Raw genomic sequence first — 25,667 nt, forward strand, 5'->3', positions numbered from 1 at the left:
ATAGACATACATTGTATGCTTACCTTATTGAAAAATGTGTATTCTTCCCATTTTGAAATTCAAGAAAGGAATGCAACTGTTAATTTCTCTCTATGGTTTGACATTGAATAGAAATGAAAAATAAACCTTTTGTGATGAAGATGAGAGATTAGGTCTTTTAAAGTCCAACTGCTATTGGTTCCCTTAAAGCTATGACAGCCCTGGTTAAACCTGTGGCTGAGCAGTAACTGAGGCACAGGGCTGATTTGACAGTGGCAGATGAACATTTATAAATAAACAATGCTCTTTCTCCCCCTGTTGGTTGAACTGATACAGTGCCGCTGGGAAGTAGCTTGTCTCTCTAACCCTGGAGCTGGGTCCTCACTGTCAAACTCAATAACTATCTCATTGAGAGCATATGAAACAATGGCTTCTGCAATAACATACAAGTGCTGTATGATTGAACTAGGTCATTTCAGACATGTGACTAAAAGCTGCAAGGTCCTTCTTCCGCTCTCAATTTCCTTTTCACTGTCTTCACCTAGTGGATTCATACTGTGCCTACAGTAAAGGCAGACAAATTGAAAGTACAGTACATGCTCTGTCTAAAGAAAGTGTGAGATTAGCAAAAAGACATTCAGAATTATTTCTCACATGTACTTTTATTGTAAAGGTGATTTATTCCAAAATATGGTGTAATATGGTGTAGAGGCAAAATAAGAAAGAGAGAGGACAGAAAAAATAAGAGCGAGAACATCTAAATATGAGTTTGGCAAGTCTTGGCTGACATTTTTATCAAAATACACAAGAAAAAGAACAAAATATCTAATGATGCACACAATCTCTGCCCTCTCAATGAGGCATCTCTATGTTTAAGCCTCTACATGTATTACAATGGAATAAAAAGTCACAACAGATTCTTGTCTTGAAAATAATAATCTATTTGAGGCATACAAAAACCTGGAATGATTGTTCACCTGTGCTTTGTTTTGGAATATAATTGTCAAATTAACGAACTAACCACAGGATACAATATTTGTTATAAATTACTTGGTTGGTATTTTCATTCAATAACGTTTCAATACACTCAACACTGATTTTCGACACTGAAGACACTGAAGTCTTACTGTGTATACAGAGCTACTTTGTACAAACTGTATGGAGTATTGTGGTTCAACCAATGGGGTTATTATGCCCAAATCAACAGGGCAGTGATCTATGGAGACCTGCCTTAATGATAAAGGAATGCTGTGACCCAGATAAAAAAATTTGGGGCAGGAAAAAATGCAGAAGGCAAATTCCTTGTGATGCCCTAGACTTGAGGCCTGGACTGATGCGGCTCTTTCTAAGTTTTGCAAGTGCCCTTTTAAACATGGTTATCATCATAATCTGGCCACAGTTTTAAGTCTAGGGCCACAAACAGTGAAGTGAAGTCTTCTGACTGAGAAATGTTAGACATGCAAGAGTGAAAGAGTGTCATCACTGCTAGCTAGTAAAGCCAATACAACGGTAGTATAAAGACAAAAATAACATTGTAAAAAAACGTGTTGTATTGTGTGTGATGTATTGTATAGTTGTGGTGTACTGTATAGTGTTGGTTACATAGTAATACATAGGCCTGCTGAGTGATGAGGCTACTATAAGACTAATGACTGACGCTGGTCTCGTCCTCAGCCCAGTGATCCACTAAATGCCTACAGTAATGGCATCTCTGGAGAATCTCTTATCTCCATCCAACACACAGGTGGACAGTCTCCACCACAATGACTGCCAACCTTGGCTAAATCAACACTGACTGAGTATGCTTCTCCTTCCTCCCCCCAACCCTAACAAAGAGTGCACCGTATAATATCACAGAGAAACACAGATAAACAGCAGCGCCCCCTAGCAGGGATGGACTTTACATGCGCGGATCTCCTTCCTGTCCTTGCAGCTGGTGACCTGTGCCGGGGTGTTCTTGGCTCTCTTCTTCACTGTCATGAAGCGCTCCTGGATCCCCCCGCCGCAGTGCTTGGTACAGTCTGTCCAACTGGACCAGGGCCTCATCTTGCAACCTGTGGGAACAAGTCAATGACACAAGAGAGGAGGGTTTCAGATTAATTTATTTAGTTTGCCAAATCCATCCCTTTTAGTAATATTCTAATTGAATATGACATATCAGTTAAAGATGCACTATGCAGAAATCACTCCGCCATTTCCTGGTTGCTAAAATTCTAATAGTTCGCCTAATTTCGGTTTATGTGAAAAAATTAGCAAATATAGTGTACAGCACAGTTTCCCAAAGTCGGTCCTGCCCCCCCCCCCCCCCAAAAAAAAATGATAAAAAACGATTTAATGAAATTGTTTATTTAGCCATACTGCTATTAGCCCATACAAACGCACTGAATAACATGGAACAACAGATAGTCCCCCCCAAGTTTGATCTGAGGTGTCTGTCCTATATCTGAGAGATCAGCAAACATTTGTATTTAACCCCTTATTTTTCGCACTAAACAGTCTCCGTATATACTTCCATTCATATTTCCAACTGGTACCGGGGGACCTTCAGACGAGTCTTATGAGGGGTCAAATTAGTGTGTAGCCCAAATTGTTCGGATGCTACAGACAGAAGTTGGCAGATTATGTGCATTTTTTTATGATATAAATTAGATTTCTACGGGGGCGCGGACATAGAGTCTAGGGGGTTAAATCAAAAACATGAAGTGCCTGCGGCACTCCAGGACCAGGGTTGCCTACCCCCGGTGTACAGAATCATTGTACCATCTAAACCGCTGTGAAATATATTTTCCATAACCAAAAATATTGTATTTTCAGCTGTTTGAAGCTGGTGTAGAAAAAATAAAATATAGAACAGGAAGCATAGAAATAGCGCACATAGAACATATCTACTGCTTCTTAGATTTGCTTTCAATGAGAATGAATTATCTATAAACCCACATTTCTATATGAATTTGGTCAGGTCGCCCAAAAAGTTACATATTGCAGCTTTAAAGGAGAAGTTCACGATATTTGAACCAAATATGTTTTTTGGATGTAAATGGCATGTTATAGAAGAGTCCAGAGTCCATTTCACTTGGTTTTGAGAAACTTACCCCAACCAGCAATACACTTCCTTATCCTCGTTCTGCAGAGCCAGATTCGATAAAATGTGAACAAAAGCTCCAAAAACACCCAAATATGTCCTTTTAGAAACGGCAGCATTCTCAGTATAATGATGCAGGTCTTTAGATGTTGTACACATTCAATTGTGTAATTACGCACTTCATCCGCAACGTTATACTGTATTCCATCTTGTGCAACGCAAGCCATACTTTTCCGTGTGCACATGTGCAGGCCAGACAGATAAATATCACAGATGGATCGAGGAAACCGCTCGAGTCGCACAAAATGGAATATAATGTTGCGGATAAAGTCTAAAGACCTGCATCACTATACTGAGAGTGTTGCCTTTTCTAAAAAATGTGGGTGTTTTTGGAGCTTTTGTTCATATTTTATCGAAGCCCTGGCACTGCAGAACGAGCATCCCTAGAGGATATACCATAGTGGGGGTATTTGTCACTGTCTACAGCTCATTAGCCCCAGGTTAAAGAGGCCTGTCCCTGTTTCTGTGGGGAGGCAGCAGTCCAAAGCCCACCCTGACTACTCGGCCTCTACCTGCTTGGAGCATCAGGACAGCCATCTGTGAGCTGGACCAGTCTCTGTATCACCCTGACAGGGCTGATCAGCATTGAGTGTAGCCGCTCTAACACAGCCATCACTCTGCGCCCGGCTGGCCAGGCAGAGAGGGAGGAAGGATGGGGCAGGGTTGATCCTCTCAGGCCTTGGGGGGGGGCTCATGGGGAGGTACAACCGATACCTCAGCGGAGGTACAACGGAGGTACAACCGATACCTCAGCGGGACTCATGGGGAATTAATGATGTGAGTGACTTGAAATCATCGTCAATGACTTGCCCTATAAATTTTTTGCCCTTTATATTTGGGATATAAAGGATACATCAAGGTCGTGTATAAATCATGAATCAAGCATGGCTTGACAATGACATTAATAAAAATGTGGAACATGGCTGAAAGTGGTCATGACAATGACACTAATAGTGGTGTTGAAGATGATGGTCTTGATGAAGATGATGATGATAACAAAGGTATATAAACTCAGCAACGTCCTCTCACTGTCAACTGCATTTATTTTCAGCAAACTTAACATGTGTAAATATTAGGGCTGTCAAATGATTACAATTTTTAATCAAATTAATCAGAATTTTCAGTGGATTAATCATGATTAATCACTATTTGCAATTACACCTGAATCCTAACCATTTTTTTTCTGAAATGCATACCAAAAGATAAATAAAGATATGATTTACTTGAGCCAAGACCTCTTTCCTTTTTTCTTTTTCGTTTTCATAGAGCTCGTGGATTTTCTTCATAACTGTGGCTCTTGACGGTGGCTTATAGAATGAGTCTTGAGACGCCACTTGCAAAACATCAAGGAAACCTGAGTCTTCTACAATGCTAATGGGTCTACAATCCTTTGCAATCCATTTTGCTATTGTGTTGGTCAAATTATCTGAGGTTGATTTTGTTAATTGCCTGCAAACATTCAGCGTGGTCTGGCGCAAACCACTTGCTGAATCTGACGGCCCAGCAAACGCATGTTTGGCGTTGACATGGTACTTCAAGCTTGAACAGCTCCGGTGAAATTGAAACTCCTTCTTACAAATCTTGCAAATAACCTTGTACTTGTTAACTGTACCATCATCATTCTTTTTATATTTGAATCCGTCAATAGGCCCACTTTGCTCACCTTGCTCCATCTCGCCTCTAGCTCCCAACCACTTTCCTGACCTGAATAATTTGTCACACTGCGCATGCGTGAAATGCGTTAAAGAAATTGACGTAATTAACAGCAAACAACTAATTAACGTCGTTAACGCGCTATTTTTGACAGCCCTAGTAAATATTTGTATGAACATAACAAGATTCAACAACTGAGACATAAACTGAACAAGTTCCACAGACATGTGACTAACAGAAATGGAATAATGTGTCCCTGAACAAAGGGGGGGTCAAAATCAAAAGTAACAGTCAGTATCTGGTGTGGCCACCATTATGTACTGCAGTGCATCTCCTCCTCATAGACCACACCAGATTTGCCAGTTCTTGCTGTGAGATGTTACCCCACTCTTCCACCAAGGCACCTGCAAGTTCCCGGACATTTCTGGGGGGAATGGCCCTAGCCCTCACCCTCCGATCCAACAGGTCCCAGACGTGCTCAATGGGATTGAGATCCGGGCTCTTTGCTGGATGTAACAGTGTTGCTTCCGTCCCTCTCCTCGCCCTACCTGGGCTTGAACCAGGGACCCTCTGCACACATCGACAACAGTCACCCTCAAAGCACCGTTACCCGTCGCTCCACAAAAGCCGCGGCCCTTGCAGAGCAAGGGAAACAACTACTTCAAGGTCTCAGAGCGAGTGATGTCACCGATTGAAATGCTACTAGCGCGCACCACTAACTAGCTAGCCATTTCACACCGGTTACACTCACCCCCCTTTTGACCTCCTCCTTTTCCGCAGCAACCAGTGATCCGGGTCAACAGCATCAATGTAACAGTGTTGCTTCCGTCCCTCTCCTCGCCCCTACCTGGGCTCGAACCAGCGACCCTCTGCACACATCGACAACAGTCACCCTCGAAGCACCGTTACCCGTCGCTCCACAAAAGCCGCGGCTCTTGCAGAACAAGGGAAACAACTACTTCAAGGTCTCAGAGCGGGTGACATCACCGATTGAAACGCTACTAGTGCGCACCGCTAACTAGCTAGCCATTTCACACCGGTTACACTCACCCCCCTTTTGACCTCCTCCTTTTCCGCAGCAACCAGTGATCCGGGTCAACAGCATCAATGTAACAGTGTTGCTTCCGTCCCTCTCCTCGCCCCTACCTGGGCTCGAACCAGCGACCCTCTGCACACATCGACAACAGTCACCCTCGAAGCACCGTTACCCGTCGCTCCACAAAAGCCGCGGCTCTTGCAGAACAAGGGAAACAACTACTTCAAGGTCTCAGAGCGGGTGACTTCTCACCGATTGAAACGCTACTAGTGCGCACCGCTAACTAGCTAGCCATTTCACACCGGTTACACTCACCCCCCTTTTGACCTCCTCCTTTTCCGCAGCAACCAGTGATCCGGGTCAACAGCATCAATGTAACAGTGTTGCTTCCGTCCCTCTCCTCGCCCCTACCTGGGCTCGAACCAGCGACCCTCTGCACACATCGACAACAGTCACCCTCGAAGCACCGTTACCCGTCGCTCCACAAAAGCCGCGGCTCTTGCAGAACAAGGGAAACAACTACTTCAAGGTCTCAGAGCGGGTGACGTCACCAATTGAAACGCTACTAGTGCGCACCGCTAACTAGCTAGCCATTTCACACCGGTTACATGGACATGGCAGAACACTGACATTCCTGTCTTGCAGGAAATCACGCACAGAACGAGCAGTATGGCTGGTGGCATTGTCATGCTGGAGGGTCATGTCAGGATGAGCCTGCAGGAAGGGTACCACATGAAGGAGGAGGATGTCTTCCCTGTAACGCGCAGCAATGCCTGCAATGACAACAAGCTCAGTCCGATGATGCTGTGACACACCGCCCCAGACCATGACGGACCCTCCACCTCCAAATTGATCACGCTCCAGAGTACAGGCCTCGGTGTAACGCTCATTCCTTTGACAATAAACGCAAATCCAACCATCACCCCTGGTAAGACAAAACTGCGACTCATCAGTGAAGAGCACTTTTTGCCAGTCCTGTCTGGTCCAGCGACGGTGGGTTTGTGCCCATAGGCGATGTTGTTGCCGGTGATGTCTGGTGAGGACCTGCCTTACAACAGGCCTACAAGCCCTCAGTCCAGCCTCTCTCAGCCTATTGCGGACAGTCTGAGCACTGATGGCGGGATTGTGTGTTCCTGGTGTAACTCGGGCAGTTGTTGTTGCCATCCTGTACCTGTCCTGCAGGTGTGAAGTTCGGATGTACCGATCCTGTGCAGGTGTTGTTACACGTGGTCTGCCCTGCGAGGACGATCAGGTGTCCATCCTGTCTCCCAGTAGCGCTGTCTTAGGCATCTCACAGTACGGACATGGCAATTTATTTCCCTGGCCACATCTGCAGTCCTCATGCCTTCTTGCAGCCTGCCTAAGGCACGTTCACGCAGATGAGCAGGGACCCTGGGCATCTTTCTTTTGGTGTTTTTCAGAGTCAGTAGAAAGACTTCTTTAGTGTCCTAAGTTTTCTTAACTGTGACCTTAATTGCCTACCGTCTGTAAGCTGTTAGTGTCTTAACGACCGTTCCACAGGTGCATGTTCATTAATTGTTTATGGTTAATTGAACAAGCATGGGAAACAGTGTTTAAACCCTTTACAATGAAGATCTGTGAAGTTATTTGGATTTTTACTAATTATCTTTGAAAGACAGGGTCCTGAAAAAGGGACGTTTCTTTTTTTGCTGAGTTTATATACAGTATATATAGCATAAAGGGGCGGCAGGTAGCTTAGTGGTTAAGAGCGTTGTGCCAGTAACCGAAAGGTCGCTGGTTCTAATCCCCGAGCCGACTAGGTGAAAAATCTGTTGATGTGCCCTTGAGCAAGGTACTTAACCCTAATTGCTCCTGTAAGTCGCTCTGGATAAGAGCGTCTGCTAAATGACTAAAATGTAAATGTAAATAAAGGTGATGATGATGACTGACCTGGCTGTTCCTCCACTGCTGCGTCCCGTCCTTGCTGTTTGCCCCTTCTCTTCTCTTTCCCGCCGCCCACCTCTCCCCCCCGCCGTCTCTTCCTCTCCTCACTGGCCCTGGAGCCCCTTTTGCAATTCCTGATCTTACACTTCTTCCTCTGGACCGTCTCGGGGCAGGGCTCCCCTCCAAACTGGGGCTCCAGCTTCACCATGCGCGTCCTGATGGTGTGACCTTTACCGCATGACTTATTACACTCTGACCACTCCGTCCACTCTGATACCATGCAGTCCGTAGCTGGGGAGAGATGGGAAAGGGTTGGGGGGGGATATTGAAAGGTTGAGTGAAGAGTTACTTGCTAATGTTTTATTCATGTTCATCTACCGTGCTCATTGGACAACTACTTACTTACCTGACAATGATGAAAACACCTCAATTTAAGTGACAAACTTAGCTGTGTTATATTTTTGCAAGTCAACACTTTCTAAAAGACACTGAGGGCTTACAGTGAGGGAAAAAAGTATTTGATCCAATGCTGATTTTGTACGTTTGCCCACTGACAAAGAAATGATCAGTCTATAATTTTACTGGTAGGTTTATTTGAACAGAGAGAGACAGAATAACAACAAAAAAATCCAGAAAAACGCATGTCAAAAATGTTATAAATTCATTTGCATTTGAATGAGGGAAATAAGTATTGGACCCCCTCTCAATCAGAAAGATTTCTGGCTCCCAGGTGTCTTTTATACAGGTAACGAGCTGAGATTAGGAGCACACTCTTAAAGGGAGTGCTCCTAATCTCAGCTTGTTACCTGTATAAAAGACACCTGTCCACAGAAGCAATCAATCAATCAGATTCCAAACTCTCCACCATGGCCAAGACCAAAGAGCTCTCCAAGGATGTCAGGGACAAGATTGTAGACCTACACAAGGCTGGAATGGGCTACAAGACCATCGGCAAGCAGCTTGGTGAGAAGGTGACAACAATTGGTGCGATTATTTGCAAATGGAAGAAACACAAAAGAACTGTCAATCTCCCTCGGCCTGGGGCTCCATGCAAGATCTCACCTCGTGGAGTTGCAATGATCATGAGAACGGTGAGGAATCAGCCCAGAGCTACACGGGAGGATCTTGTCAATGATCTCAAGGCAGCTGGGACCATAGTCACCAAGAAAACAATTGGTAACACACTACGCCGTGAAGGACTGAAATCCTGCAGCGCCCGCAAGGTCCCCCTGCTCAAGAAAGCACATATACAGGACCATCTGAAGTTTGCCAATGAACATCTGAATGATTCAGAGGAGAAGTGGGTGAAAGTGTTGTGGTCAGATGAGACCAAAATCGAGCTCTTTGGCATCAACTCAACTCGCCGTGTTTGGAGGAGGAGGAATGCTGCCTATGACCCCAAGAACACCATCCCCACCGTCAAACATGGAGGTGGAAACATTATGCTTTGGGACAGGACAACTTCACCGCATAAAAGGGACGATGGACGGGGCCATGTACCGTCAAATCTTGGGTGAGAACCTCCTTCCCTCAGCCAGGGCATTGAAAATGGGTCGTGGATGGGTATTCCAGCATGACAATGACCCAAAACACACGGCCAAGGCAACAAAAGAGTGGCTCAAGAAGAAGCACATTAAGGTCCTGGAGTGGCCTAGCCAGTCTCCAGACCTTAATCCCATAGAAAATCTGTGGAGGAAGCTGAAGGTTCGAGTTGCCAAACGTCAGCCTCGAAACCTTAATGACTTGGAGAAGATCTGCAAAGAGGAGTGGGACAAAATCCCTCCTGAGATGTTTCTAAACCTGGTGGCCAACTACAAGAAACATCTGACCTCTGTGATTGCCAACAAGGGTTTTGCCACCAAGTACTAAGTCATGTTTTGCAGAGGGGTCAAATACTTATTTCCCTCATTAAAATGCAATTCAATTTATAACATTTTTGACATGCGTTTTTCTGGATTTTTGTTGTTGTTATTCTGTCTCTCACTGTTCAAATAAATCTACCATTAAAATGATAGACTGATCATTTATTTGTCAGTGGGCAAACATACAAAATCAGCAGGGGATCAAATACTTTTTTCCCCTCACTGTATATTGTCCAGTGGGGGACTGGTATGGTTCTCATTTCAACCAGAGGAACACAAAGAAATGCAATGTTTATTGATAAGGAATAAATTGTCATATTTTCATATGTTATATCAGTCTGCCTGAAAAACAGATAACTATTTCTCGTTTCAATCATTCTTTCCATAATCCATTTTCACATTTGACTGCATCATTCAGGGAATAATACGATTGTGTATTTTTGCGGAACATTTGTTATTACTTTGCAACGAACCCGATTAGAATATCAATCATGGAGCTCTGCTTTAAATGTCAAAGTACAAGGAGACAGAAGATGTCAAATCCTCTATGATGGAAATCTGCCTGGTGTCTGATTTCCACTATGTCTGTCTGTGAGCCTAAGTCTCAACACCTTTTGGCAACACACAGGCCATTGTTATGCGAAACAAACCATAGGAGTCAATTATACAACACAGAAAGATCTGGGACCAGGCTATGAGAGTGCTGAAAAAAGCATATGAATGTAAAGTTGGGCACTAGTTTCTAGTGGTCACACTTTGTATTGGTGTTGATGGTAGTGGTAAACAGTTTGGCAACATCTGATGGTGGCACTTACGACACTCAGGCTGCATACACCGCTCCACCTGTTCCAGATCCTCGGTACACTCCCCCAAGTCCGGAGACTTGAGCATGCGCTGGCTTGTACGCACTCCCTTCCCGCATGTCACACTGCAGTCGCTCCAGTCGGACCACGGAGACAGCATACATGGGATAGAGTCTGCGGGGATAGACCAAGCATGGGACTGTCAGTGTCACTCATTCTGCAGTCTGCACATAATACATAGTCATGTCCCCTGCTTTTCAGAACAACAGCTGTTCGGTAGTTTCAACATACAACATTCATTTCCTCCATCTTCAACTGCTGTGTTTCATACGTGGGACTTAAAATGATCTTATTCGGTGAATTGAGTGTACATAACATTAAGGACATCTTCCTAATATTGAGTCCCCCCCCCTACCTTTTGCCCTCAGAACAGCCTCAATTCGTCGGGACAAGGACTCTACAAGGTGTCTAAAGCGTTCCACAGGAATACTGGCCTATGTTGACTCCAATGCTTCACTGGATGTCCTTTGGGTGGTGGACCATTCTTGAAACTTTTGAGCGTGAAAAAACAGCAGCGTTGCAGTTCTTGACACAAACCGGTGCGCCTGGCACCTACTACCATACCCCGTTTAAAGGCACTTAAAACTTTTGTCTTGCCCATTCACCCCCTGAATGGTACACATACACAATCTATGTCTCAATTGTCTCAAAGCTTAAACATCCTTTTTAACCGATCTCCTCCCCTTCATCTACACTGATTTAAGTGGTTTTAACAAGTGACATCAATAAGGGATCATGCTGTAGCTTTCACCTGGAATCACCTGGTCAGTGTATGTCATGGAAAGAGCAGGTGTCCTTAATGTTTTGTACACTCAGTGTAGTCTCATGCATTCTCTCCTATGAGATATTCTGTCAATTTCAGTGTGTACCTAACCTGTTGGATCTAGATAGGTAAAGACTAGAGATGCCCCTTGGCAGATGGCTGAACAAGGCTGCCTGTCACAGTGCTTTTAGATGGAGTGTCTCTGGCCTGCAGCCCGGGACCTGGGGGATGAGGCAGGTGTTGAGTGGGTGTGGGGGGCATTACTCACGGCACTCGGGCATCATGCATTTCTCCACCTCTGCCACCTCCACCTTGCACATGGATCCGTCCGAGGGGGGCATCTTCACCATGCGTTCACGCCGCTTCATGCCCAGCCCACAGGTGGTGCTGCAGGGATCCCACTCACCCCACTCTGTCACCACACAGCTACTGGGGGCTAATGGAAGGGACAGGGACAGATAAACGCTCATACACTGGGATGGTTCTTTGTTATGACAGCTTGTGATTACTGTTATTAACATTACTTGAGAAACCATGTTTCATTAACACATTGCTGGCATATAGCAGCTTTTCTCTAGAAATGTTTGTGGTCATACGCACATCCTTAAAAGAAATGTAGGTGCTGGGCTAAGGAAGTATACTTCAAAAGAACAGAAAGGCCCGCACACTGAATATGCTCCCAATTACCTCCTTTATTTACAATGTTTCGATCTTTGTCAGGTCAAACGGAGTGCTCACATTCAAAAATCTTTACACATTTCACCTCACATGACCATTACGCACATGACACATGGTGGGTGTGGAAACCATTCTAAATATGGCTATACAAAAAGGCACTAATCATCCATCACAGAGGTACATATGGTCATTAAGGATCAGGTACATACAAATAGGGCCGAGTTAAAACCTAGGCAACAGTAAAAAAGATTACTTTGGAAACTGTTAGAATACTGGCCCATAAGACCATTATGCGCAGGTATATCCATTGCGCACAGGTAGTAGCTTTTCAACATAGGATTACTTTGACTATACATCATCACGCCATCATATTATAGACTAAACATCATATTGTAGTCTTTAAAGCTAGAATCCGCAGTTGAAACAATAACAAAGAAACACCCCGCCTCTGTTTTGGTTAAAAGCTGAGGGATGGGCCTGGAGAAATGTAACCATTCTCAAGTTTATAGACAGACCTATCGATGCAAGGACTGACCATCCATGATATAAAAACTATAGCTTTAACCATGTTTTGAGGCTATACAGTGTTTGTTTACATTTACGTTGTTTACAAACATTGGAGTAAAACAAGCTTATATTTTGGGTTCTGATGAGGTATGACAGTTGAACTAAGCTCATGAGGGAAATAAGTTATATTCTATAAGAATCAATGGGTATACAGTATATCATGAATTATAAGTCAAAAAATGGTTGTAGCAACTAAAGATTCTAGCTTTAACACAAAAGGCCTGAACCCACAACATGATCCTGATGTCACAAAGACTCATAGCAACTAGTATCACCATGTTTCAGTGAGACTCACAGCAGTCATCGTTGACCACACATTTCTCAGTCTCCTCAGTGTTCAGAGAGCAGATGGATCCATCCTCCGGGAACTGTTTGATGTAGCGCTCCCGAGACCTCATGCCCATCCCACAGGACACACTGCACGGAGACCAGCTGATCCACTCTGACATCATACAGGTAGACGCTTCTGGGAATGACGAGGCAAAGGCAAAGCCTGGTTAAACCACACTGGAGGCTGTGATCACCATTGTGTAATGGTGAGTGCAGGGTTCAGTCTGGTTTAACCAGGCTAGAGAAAACGAGCAGGGTCATTAACATTCCATACATGCAACAGCTCTGTCCATTTATTCCATCACTACTGGTTGACACCTCTGAATTCCACCTCCCTTCACCTTCTTCTGGTAACAAGTAACACACCCTCAAATAATTTATTCAGTCCTGCCTAATCTTACTCCGCTCTCTCCAATTATCTGGGAACCGAGCATGTAAGTAGATTTGTTTTCATAGAGGATGGATAAACTTTGGGGAACTTTCCATTCATTTCTCTCTTGTCTGGTCCATCCTACTGCCTGCCTGCAGATTGGAAGCAGCTGTGAGCGTAGCTTAGTAAAACAGAACTAAGTGAATCATTAATAAGAGCTGTAAATAAATGTGGCCCTGATGAGGCCCCCAGGGGCCCCGTCCAGCTTCAGGAATATCAATCAACTATGGACATTAACGGAGCGATACATGAAAGCAAAGGAGTGACCTGCAGGAAGAAAAGCATGCGATGCCAGTCCTATTACTCGATAGTGTGTGGTGGGGAGAAACAATAGCCTTGAACAATTCAAACCCACTCATCAAGCCCCGACACAGCTGAGATTTGGGGCCCGAGATGAGATAAAGGGAGGAATGAGAGAGGGAAAGATAGTAGGAGTGAAGGCGAAAGAGAAAGCGACAAACACCTCTGCATGACTGATCATGTACCTTTTAGCATAGTGATCTAAATGTACAACTTTGATGAGAATTGGAGAAAGGAGCAGTTAGTTCCTGAGAGACAAAGTTAATGCCAATCTGACTGAATAGAACTGGAAGAAGAAGAAGCGTTTGTGGAATATCATGTATTTTGATCTCTACCTGGTTGTGGGACTTGATGAGACTCCAAAGTCCCAGCTTTGCATGTTGTATTTGAATGCCAATGACAAAACTGTGTTAATTGTGCATCTCAGGTAACATGTAAACCGGGAAAGGGAAAACAATGGCAATACAGTATCTTCTTGTGCTTGGCTAGAAAATTGGAGGAGGAGCGTGATACCATTTCAACCCTAATCCCTGTTCTCATACACAGGCCTGCTCCCATCTTAGTTCAGGAATCGTCTGTTTGCACATAATGGATATGTTGACTGTCTTTTGTCAATATGACATGTACACGATTACACAGGGATCACCAGCTCAGCCTGCAGAGCAGCAGATGAACACACAAACCTTTAGCCAACAACCTCTTCTTTATGACTTGCTTTGTTTAAAACAATAAAATATAATTCACTATGTATTTTCTCCATTTTTGGAAGCTATTGGAGATGGAACAACATGTTCCGAATTAGACAAAACTGTTGGATTTCAATTCTCACACAAAATCATAGACGTTCCACCCAATATAGTCTAAAAAGCCAGCCATTTACCAGGCAGGCAAACAACTATATTCATGTCTAAGCTGAGGCGACTGTCAGCTGACTCATACCAGTGATTGAACTGTGCTATTCAAGTGCATGCATTAGTGCTATGAATGAGAAACAGGCCTGTGACACTGTCCTTAGTCCTCACCCTCCTCGCTGCAGCCAGGCCCCATGCAGGGCTTGAAGTCCTGGGTGTGAGGGCAGGGCACACTGAGGTCCAGCTGGGCCTTCAGCATTCTCTGTCTCATCCTCCGGCCCTTGTCACAGGTGGCAGAGCTGCAGGCTGACCATGGTGACCAGTTGGAGTAGATACATGTCTCTGGAGTGTCGTCTGGAGGAAGAAATACTCTATGACACAATGCATTGATCATCTTGGTCAGCTTGGGTAACAATAACCGCACTGGTTAAATTTCACTATCTTGTCATATTCTAATGATATGATGTTAATGTGTGGGGGGGGGGGTATTCATACTACATTTTCTTGTTTATAACCCTACATTTTCACTGGTTTAGAATGTGCTGGTGCTGTATAGGTATGGACTAATGCCTAATTGCCTATAAAAGTAAATGCAAGTTCATACAGTTCAGGTCTTGCTCTAACCACAGTGTATAGTTACTGTACAGTACCCACAGTATGTGTATTGTAATGACAGTGTTGCCCTCAACAGAAAGAGGGTAGAGAGAACCCGGTTCAAAGGTAGCAATGGAAGATAATTGCAGGGTGTGGTTAGAAACATAAACCCCACAGGTTCATTTCTCCTGCTTGACCGTGTTGATGGTGTTCAACAGACAGACATCTGGAGGTTTAAACAGGGATCCAGGCAAAGCAAGTCCAGCAGCTAGAGTGTGTGGCTTTTAAATTGAACATCCCAAATTGGTTGAGATAAAGTGCTTCCACACCTTCCTCCTTCTCCTCCTGGCCAATATCTGCCACGATATCGTCCACGGTGTCCGGGACAATATTGCACTGCTCTCCCTGTGGGCAAGAAACATGATTCCACATCACAAACACTGATAAGATTCTCAATTTACCATTTAAAATAACATTCTCATCGGAGACAAGGGTAAACACCCAAATATGTGTAATTTATTTTCTGGGCAATCTTCTGTAGGTCAGGTCAATATGACATCTGGTTGTTGCTTTAAAAAATATAGATTTTTTATAATTCTTTGCTTCAATTGTCAGGAGACAAACACATTGTAAATTTTCTCTGTGTTTTCCAAAGACTTGCTATGATCACTATGGCAATATATGCTGAGTGTACAAAACATTAGGAACACTTTCCTAATATTGAGTTGCAGCCCCTTTTGCCATCAGAACAGCCTCAGATCATCGGGGCATTGACTCTACAAGGTGTCGAATGCGTTCCACAGGGATGCTGGCCCATATTGACACCAATGCTTCCCACAGTTGTGTCAAGTTGGCTGGATGTCCTTTGGGTGGTGAACCATACTACCATACCCCGTTCAAAGGCACTTAAATCTTTTGTCTTCACCCTCTGAATGGCACACACACAATTCATGTCTCAATTGTCTCGAGGCTTAAAAATCCTTCTTTAACCTGTCTCCTCCCCTTCATCTACACTGATTGAAGTGGATTTAACAAGTGACATCAATAAGGGATCATAGCTTTCATCTGTATTCACCTGGTCAGTCTATGTCATGGAAAGAACATGTTCCTAATGTTTTGTACACTCAGTGTACTGCCCATTCAAAGAGCTATGTATCCAAAGCAACATTACATGTATAGTGACTGTGAGGAGAGTTATGTTGCATGAACATTCACATCTCTTCAGAGAGAGGGAGCAGACACAGACAGAGATAGCGGAATGAATGAGCCAGGTGCTGTAGGTACCTTTCTGGCTATCCTTTCCACCACCACCCGGGCCAAGGCTGTGATAGGGCCTCCCTCAGTGTCGTAGAAGGGACTCTGGGGGTGGTCCAGGCTGGTCAGGGGCCGGATCCTCTCCTGGGGTATCGTGGGCTTGTTGGGAGACTGGAATGGTATGGTACAGGGTGGACTATGAGTGACACAATATGGACATTGGGCTAGGCGTAAGTGTAACACAGGGTAATATAGGTCCACGGAAGGGAATTAGTATAACAGTACTAATAGTAATTCTAACAGGAGTTAGTATAGGTGCAGAGTTGGTATTAAAGGCCCAGTGCAGTCAAAAATATGATTTTCCTGTGTTTTATATACAATACCAGTCAAAAGTTTGGACACACCTACTCATTCAAGGGTTTTCTTTATTTTTACTATTTTCTACATTTTAGAATAATAGTGAAGACTTCATGTAGTAACCAAAAAAGTGTTAAACAAACCAAAATATATTTTATATTTAAGATTCTTCAAATAGCCACCCTTTGCCTTTTTTTTTTTTTTTTTTTTTTTGTCATTTAGCAGACGCTCTTATCCAGAGCGACTTACAGGAGCAATTAGGGTGAAGTGCCTTGCTTAAGGGCACATCGACAGATTTTTCACCTAGTCGGCTCGGGAATTAGAACCAGCGACCTTTCGGTTATTGGCACACCGCTCTTAACCACTAAGCTATCTGCCGCCCATGACAGCTTTGTACACTCTTGGCATTCTCTCAACCAGCTTCACCTGGAATGCTTTTCCAACAGTCTTGCAGGAGTTCCCACATATGCTGAGCACTTGTTGGCTGCTTTTCTTTCACTCTGCCGTCCGACTCATCCCAAACCATCTCAATTGGGTTGAATAAAAAGTATCTCTCTTTTGTATACTAGCTGTGCACGCCTAAGATGAAAATGTGGAATCAATAGTAAACTTTGCGTTAAAAGCACCAAATTTAGCACAGAGGTAGAGATGTACAGTATGTACCCTGAACATTTTTTTATATGGAACCCAGATTTGGCCTCTGGCGTGGCAGCCACGATAACAAAAAAATTACTCAAAAATGTAAATACATATTTAGGTTACAGTCAATGTCTCTACACCAAGTCGAGAGTCTCATCTGTCAGATGCAATTTGAACTAGAGCTAAAAGTCTGATGGCCTAAATCGGCCTTATCTGTGGCCATTTTAGGTCATACGGGTATGTTAGATTAGCTCAATCGCCAAATTCTCAGCCTCTGAGTATTACAGAAACACAACATGTTGAATAACAGACAAATGTTCATAACAAGTGGCTATGGATGAAATTGATCAAAATATATTTTCAAAACATACAAAAACATACAAAACTGTGTATTTTGAAACATAAATTTTGACTATAAATATGTGAACATAAAAAAATATATTGGGGAATTTAAACAATTGACTTGTGTTACAAAAGGTTTGGCAGAAAGTGTATTTTTGCGATCAGATCCAAAAATGACCCCTGTTGGTGCTTTTAGGGGTCAAAATACTGTACTTTTAGGGTTAAGATGCACTAACTGTAAGTCATTCTGGATAAGAGTGTCTGCTAAATGACTAAAATGTAATGTAATATGTAGTATGGGCACAGGGAGGGGAGCTAGTGAAAGTGTGGGCACAGGGCTGAGAGCGAGCACCTCGTCATGTTCAGCTGCCATCTGTTAGGGGCTTCTGTGTTTGATCTCAATATGCATAATTCATCAGCTGTGTAATATTCCTTTTATGAGTGATTTATGACATTGTTTCCTGCTAGGTGCATTGTGAATCACCTTTCATGCTGCTGTTCCAAAACAATAACTTCAGGGAAGAGAAATCTACAAAAGCCATTGAGTCCCTTTCTACTTTAACTCTAGGGAATCTAGTTTTAGTTAACTTTTGGCTGATATATTCATTGGTACTGCCGCCAATATATGGAGCCAAAAGTGAAATAACTAAATCACATATGGGGTATATGAATGCATGATTCATCTGCTTTCTTTGCATAGAAAGTATAAAGACAATTTACAGTGTGGACTTACGCTGTGTGTGTGGGTCTGCATTGAAATCTGGATATACTGTATCTTCAGTGTCTTTTCTGGCCTATAGAGGGCAGTGTCTTTCCTTTTCTTTTCCCAGTATCTTTTGAAACCAGCAGAAAATGAACTATAAGTCCCAGCGCAGGATTTGTTGGGTACATATTTACAGTGTAGCGACACAAGACTCGTCAGTGAGGCAGCCACTTGGGTAAATATGTCCGCCTCAATAAAACGACAACACAGTGGATGTGCTGTTTTATGTTTGCAGTGGTTTTTTTTGCTGAATTTGTTTATGCGTTTTTCCACCGAGGTTGGGTAATTTGTATATTCATAAGCCATAAACAAAAATATTAAAAAGCAATGCTCCTGCACTATTAATGAAAGTAGATCAACAGCTTTCATTCCAGATTCATGGCAAAATACAGAGGCCTGGCTACGAAAGTTAGAATGGCAGAAGTATTTTACTAGATAACTGAAACCAGAGCCATTTACTACATATTGACCCCCATGTCTGGGGCCCCAGGGCCTCACCTCATAGGTGACCCCGTTGTCGGTGCCTGCGTCCCAGGGGATGAGGTCTTGGTCCAGGCTCTGGACCCAGCCACACTCCTTGGTGCAGAGGTCCTCTGCAGACAGCCCCACGTTCCAGTCAGGGCTGGGCCCCAGCATGCTCAGAAAGGACATGAGGTGACGTGTACGGTCCACTGAGAACTCAGCCGAGGGAGCTGCCCGCCTGGATAGACAAATAGATATACAGACATGCACAGCATGCTCCCCAATGTGCAGATTGATCTGATTGATCAACACACAATGATATACAGTAGCTCCATGAGACTGCCAGCTCCATTAGTGGCCAGCACCATAAGTACAGTATAGGATGAACATGTATGCATTAGTATTGATAGAGAATGTTGGCAATATTGGCAATGTTAAAGACTGGTGAAGGCTAATACAATATACAACTGTGGTTTTCATTTTAATGCATCACATACCACACCAATTATCTGCTTTAAGTGTTTAAATGAGCTACATACTGTATATTTAAAAACTTTAGTTGGATAAATATTCAGAATTATCACTCACACTCAAGTCCAAACAAAGAAGTATAACACATTTCTGTCATACCAGATCAACATTTACTGGTTCTATTTAGAACTCAGAGAGAATAATGTTGTATCACTAGAACACATTAAAGAAGTGTTAATGAAATAGATGTTACGTTGGAGATGTTAAGGCTGGTGAATGTGCGTGGAGGCTAATAAAATCTACTGAATCTGTCCTAAATGGCCCCCTATTCCCTATATAGCCCTATAGGCTCTGGTCAAAAGTAGTGCACTTTATAGGGAATAGGGTGCCATTTGGGACTATCTCTTTGTTAGTTGCCACAACACAAATATTAAGAGGAGAATAACATCCAGTAACATCTGAATAGTCACTGAAGTGTGAAGAGATAATTAAAAATGACAAGGATAAATTATACAAGTACAGTGGGGAAAACAAGTATTTAGTCAGCCACCAATTGTGCGAGTTCTCCCACTTAAAAAGATGAGAGAGGCCTGTAATTTTCATCATAGGTACACGTCAACTATGACAGACAAAATGAGAAAAAAAAATCCAGAAAATCAAATTGTAGGATTTTTAATGAATTTATTTGCAAATTATGGTGGAAAATAAGTATTTGGTCACCTACAAACAAGCAAGAATTCTGGCTCTCACAGACCTGTAACTTCTTCTTTAAGAGGCTCCTCTGTCCTCCACTCGTTACCTGTATTAATGGCACCTGTTTGAACTTGTTATCAGTATAAAAGACACCTGTCCACAACCTCAAACAGTCACACTCCAAACTCCACTATGGCCAAGACCAAAGAGCTGTCAAAGGACACCAGAAACAAAATTGTAGACCTGCACCAGGCTGGGAAGACTGAATCTGCAATAGGTAAGCAGCTTGGTTTGAAGAAATCAACTGTGGGAGCAATTATTAGGAAATGGAAGACATACAAGACCACTGATAATCTCCCTCGATCTGGGGCTCCACGCAAGATCTCACCCCGTGGGGTCAAAATGATCACAAGAACGGTGAGCAAAAATCCCAGAACCAAAATACCAGCAACAGTGTGTGAAAACCTTGTGAAGACTTACAGAAAAAGTTTGACCTGTGTCATTGCCAACAAAGGGTATATAACAAAGTATTGAGAAACTTTTGTTATTGACCAAATACTTATTTTCCACCATAATTTGCAAATAAATTCATTAAAAATCCTACAATGTGAGTTTCTGGAAATTTTTTCCTCATTTTGTCTGTCATAGTTGACGTGTACCTATGATGAAAATTACAGGCCTCTCTCATCTTTTTAAGTGGGAGAACTTGCACAATTGGTGGCTGACTAAATACTTTTTTTCCCCACTGTAAGTGATAAACAACAAAATTCTGTACATTTCTATAATATATCACAATGTGGGAGTGTGATACTGCTCAATTAGATACAACTCATCTAATTCAAGCAGTTCCTGTGAGATGATTAAACAAGTATGGAAACAACAACCTACACTTTGCTGTGCCTTATTTAGAGAACTTCCACATTCCACATGCACATCAATCGTTTTAAACAATCTCCTTCCTTTAGAGACATCTATGTTGTTCCAATCTCCCTTTACATAAAAAATGTAGATGTCTCCTCCAAACAGCCTCTTCTGAAGAGAAAAAATTGCCTGGCTTAATTGGTAGGCTGATATATTGGAACTGCAGGGAGGTCATTAACCCTAATCACAGAAACACATCTCTCATCAAAACAGGAGTCTTCCTTTTGCAAACAAAATACCTCATGAAAAATGTACACAATCGTTAATGAATTTAAAGAAAACACCCGCAGGCCAGGCAGGTAGCTATTGAATTAATGCTGGGTGATTATCTCCTCCTTAGCCTGTTTTCTGAGGAAGCTAAAAAATAATGAGAAATTCTGTTTTCATCTGAATTCTCAATTAATGGTTATCAAATGATAATCTCTACAAGTAGTTTCACATGTTTTAGACAGACAATGAACATTTTAAAACAGAATTGAGTGAGGGTACTCTTGTACATCACTGTGTACTCACACATTCAAGGGTTGCCATGCTGGCCACTGCGCCTTGGTTTTGATAACAGTCAGAACTTCATCACCCTGTGGATGACAAACACAGAAAGAGAGAGAGAGAGAGATACATTATTTTGGTAAAATTAGTGAAAACTGCATGGAGAATACAGAAATATACTCAACAGTGTTCATTCCTCTCTTATGAAATCCAAAACACTTTCCAAAGTTGGGAGCTGTGAAAGTGGGCGTCTTGTGACCAGATGTGCCTGTTATTTTATAATGGCTGTTTTTTCCACAAGAGGATCCCTCTTGTGAATCACACACAGTAGTTCAGCTGAGCTGGCCATTCTGGGAGAGCAGGGTGTTAACATAGCAGCAGCTGAAAAATTAAAGGCCCAGTTGCAAACAGACCCTTTTGATGTATAACTAAGTAGGGATTGTTGCTGCGCTGTGAGACAGTTTGGTGTCTGACATCAAACAAAGGAAAAACAGGGTGGTAGAGATCTGTGGTGTTACATGTAGCCTGTTATTACGTTATCACACACACTGCAACACTCAGCCTCTTTTTGGGACGCGCCCCGCATGCTTGCAAAAAAAAATCTTTTTTTTATGGTTGACTGATGGTTCCGCAATACCCTGAAAGCCTCCTTCTCTTTGTGGATTTCTATAGAAAACAAGTCATTTTGAGAAAATAGATATTGACATGGCTACAGTTGGCTAGCCAAGACAACATATATTTTTTATTTTTTACTAGGCAAGTCAGTTAAGAACAAATTCTTATTTACAATGACGAATGCTAGGTGTATTTTTGTAGCTTTCTTTTAGCAAACTATCAACAGTAGTCAGCATATTGCTTTTATGTTCACTATTGAAGGTTCACTTTTGTAAATCACTTTCCCTAAAATAAATAAGCTCAGCGAGTAGATTGATGGGAACACCACAGGCTATCGTTTGTCACACACACTACGCAGATTTGTAAGATTCAATCTTGTTTTAATAAGTAAAAAACCGTGTTGATGAGCCAATCCAGTTCAACAGTGATTGAATGGAATGGTAGCCGAGCGAGGGCTTCGGAGCTAGGGGACGTGTGGCATGGCAGCAGCGGACGGATCGATACTGAGTTTCCTGAAGTCCCACACAGAGATAGAATTAATGTCGGAGGACCGGGCGAGGAAGATGACTGATGGCGAGAAGAAGCGAGACAGAAAAAAAGGTGCGAGGTGCAAACCCAAACCGGCTGCGAAATACAAGGACAAATATCATACCTCCAAGACATACTAGCCTCTCACCATTACAATAACAGGGGGGGGGGGGAGGGGTATGATATTGTAACCGATCCGCCCGCTGCTGCCATGCCACACGTCCCCTAGCTCCGAAGCCCTCGCTTGGCTACCGTTCCGTTCAATCACTGTTGAACTGGATTGGCTCATCAACACGGTTTTTTACTTATTAAAACAAGATTGAATCTTACAAATCTGCGTAGGGTGTGTGACAAACGATAGCCTGTGGTGTTCCCATCAATCTACTCGCTGAGCTTATTTATTTTAGGGAAAGTGATTTACAAAAGTAAACCTTCAATAGTGAACATAAAAGCAATATGCTTACTACTGTTGATAGTTTGCTAAAAGAAAGCTACAAAAAGACACCTAGCATTCTTACATTATTCATGATTCATTCAGGATTATCCATAATCATGGGAGCATACACATTAATGTAGAAATGTTTAAAAGATATATATGATCATTATTTAGAATAAAAGTGACTCCAAAATGACACAATACATTATTTACCAATCATTTCTATTGGGCACAAAATAATCTGAAACACAACCAAAACAAACAGCACACGCATCCAACAAGTTTGTAGAGTCACAAGCTTGATAATAATAAATAATAATATGCCACTTAGCAGACGCTTTTATCCAAAGCGACTTACAGTCATGCGTGCATACATTTTTGTGTATGGGTGGTCCCGGGGATCGAACCCACTACCCTGGCATTACAAGCACCGTGCTCTACCAGCTGAGCTACAGAGGACCAATGCTTCACCGTAGGGATTGTGCCAGGTTTCCTCCAGATGTGATGCTTGGCATTCAGGCCAAATAGTTAAATGTTGGTTTCATCAGACCAGAGAATGTTGTTTCTCATGGTCTGAGAGTCTTTAGGTGCCTTTTGGCAAACTCCAAGCAGGCTGTCATGTGCCATTTACTGAGGAGTGGCATCCATCTGGCCACTCTACCATAAAGGCCTGATTGGTGGAGTGCTGCAGAAATGGTTGTCCTCCTGGAAGGTTCTCCCATCTCTACAGAGGAACTCTGGAGCTCTGTCAGAGTGACTATCGGGTTCTTGGTCACTTCCCTGACCAAGGCCCTTGTCCCCTGATTGCTAGGTTTGGCCGGGCGGCCATCTCTAGGAAGAGTCTTGGTGGTTCCAAACTTCTTCCTTTTAAGAATGATGGAGGCCACTGTGATCTTGGGGACCTTCAATGCTGCATAAATGTTTTGGTACCCTATCCCAGATCTGTGCCTCGACACAATCCTGTCTCTGAGCTCTACGGACAATTCCTTCGACCTTATGGCTTGGTTTTTGCTCTGACATGCACTGTCAACTGTGGGACCTTTATATAGACAGGTGTGGCTTTCCAAATCATGTCCAATCTATTGAATTTACCACAGGTGGACTCCAATCAAGTTGTAGAAACATCTCAAGGATGATCAATGGAAACAGGATGCACCTGAGCTCAATTTCGAGTCTCATAGCAAAGGGTCTGAATACTACTGTTTTTTTTTTTTTATGTACAAACATTTCTAAAAACCTGTTTTCGCTTTGTCATTATAGGGTATCATGTGTAGATTGCTGTGGATCATTTTTTAAATCCATTTTAGAATAAGGCTGTAAGGTAAGAACATTTAGAAAAAGTCAAGGGGTCTGAATAAATTCCAAAGGCATTGTAGATAGATCAAACATGACTGTCAGATAGATTGGAATAGCATAGGAGATTGTGTGTAGTCTATTAATTATATTTCTATCTTCAACATGCAGTTCCAGATACAGCCCTGCCATTAGTTGAAGGCAGCCAATCCAATAGTTTCTGAAAAGTAGTCACTTCCTGAGATCTGTATTCAAATAGTTTAAAGAAAGTAGTTACTTGCTGAGATCTGCATTCAAATAGTTGAAAAAGTAATTTATTGGCATCTGTATTCAAATTGTTGTAGTCACCTACAAAGTAGCCATTTCCCCCCGAAACAATAGTTACTTTCCACAAAGCATAGTTATAACTATAGTTATCCCAGGTCTGTTGCTCTCACATCTCCATATATCACGGCTTCAAAATGCCAGAGCTCTGCGACACATACAGAGTTATCCTATAACTTGTTTCAGCAAACACCACCATTACTTTTTACTCACTATTGCTGAATGCGAGCTCAATGACACACAGCGTGCCACCATTTGTAGAGGAAGCTAAACAGTGGCTAGGTTTTTTAAACATACTTTCTTTTGTAGTAAGTAGCCTACCTAAGGTTTCTCTGATAAATAGCACTCTGACAAATAATATGTCTTAGGCTTTGTCTTCACTCTTACCTCCAAAGAATCAAGGCACTCTTATCTTTTCCCTTTACAAAGTTTTTGTATTTTAATTATTTGTCATGTTGACCCTAGGCTGACCCCATGTGATGCACTGTCCAGCCTCCTGAGTCCCCTAAATGGCCCTGTCTGTTTGTCTGTCTCCAGCTACAGAGAAGTCTGGGCCATAGCATAGCTCAGTAATTGATTTGATTTCAGTGAGGTGTCAGTCAGGCCAATCACTCCCGGAAGCTGAGAGGAACTGAGAGGCAGGGCCATGAGTCTGATGCCAGAGCACAATCAAAACCCAGTGACTTTGCCAAGGGATCTGTTGCGCGGCAGCGGGAGAAATATTGTCAAATCGTAATAATGTTGAATGAGCTGGGAGCCTCTGGGAGAGTCTGTGTAATAAAGAATAAACTCTGTCATATTGGAGTTTAAAAGCTGGGTGACTGTCTGGAGAATGAGACTGGGCTCTGGGAGATGATGGTGTGGTCTTCTGTTGTGCTGCAACCGTGCAGTTCGGAGGGTGTATTATACAATAATTCCAGGAAACATTACCCAGATAACCTTGTAGCGGACCTTTTTAATCACTTAGTTCAAACAGTGCAGGATGAAGTACACTATATACTGTGCATGGTGCAGACAACAAAGCACATTATTGGATATCAATATATGTATACAGTAGGCCTACTACTTTAAATATAGCAAATTAACTCCTGTTATATAATGTACTGCACAGTGTCTTCAGAAAGTAT

The 25,667-nt window shown here is 42.8% G+C and overlaps 1 protein-coding gene across 2 annotated transcripts in view; it reads right to left on the reverse strand.

Annotated features, from left to right (window-relative positions):
- Nucleotides 1-622: 622 nt before the first annotated feature.
- Nucleotides 623-25,667, reverse strand: part of LOC121576915 (spondin-1) — a 157,649-nt gene continuing 132,604 nt past the window's right edge. Inside the window, exons 7-16 of one of the 2 annotated variants that reach the window (XM_041890506.2) lie at nt 21,369-21,433; nt 18,807-19,008; nt 16,238-16,378; nt 15,283-15,358; nt 14,531-14,713; nt 12,744-12,911; nt 11,472-11,639; nt 10,393-10,554; nt 7,722-8,006; nt 623-2,033 (exon numbers count right to left, since the gene is read on the reverse strand). In XM_041890506.2, coding sequence (XP_041746440.1) covers nt 1,864-2,033; nt 7,722-8,006; nt 10,393-10,554; nt 11,472-11,639; nt 12,744-12,911; nt 14,531-14,713; nt 15,283-15,358; nt 16,238-16,378; nt 18,807-19,008; nt 21,369-21,433 — 1,620 coding nt within the window. In that variant the 3' untranslated portion in view covers nt 623-1,863. Of the gene's footprint in view, nt 2,034-7,721; nt 8,007-10,392; nt 10,555-11,471; nt 11,640-12,743; nt 12,915-14,530; nt 14,714-15,282; nt 15,359-16,237; nt 16,379-18,806; nt 19,009-21,368; nt 21,434-25,667 lie in introns of both variants that reach the window. The other variant, XM_041890505.2, reaches the window with a different exon arrangement.

The sequence above is a fragment of the Coregonus clupeaformis genome, chromosome 11 (genome assembly GCF_020615455.1).
Source record: "Coregonus clupeaformis isolate EN_2021a chromosome 11, ASM2061545v1, whole genome shotgun sequence".
NCBI lineage: Eukaryota > Metazoa > Chordata > Actinopteri > Salmoniformes > Salmonidae > Coregonus > Coregonus clupeaformis.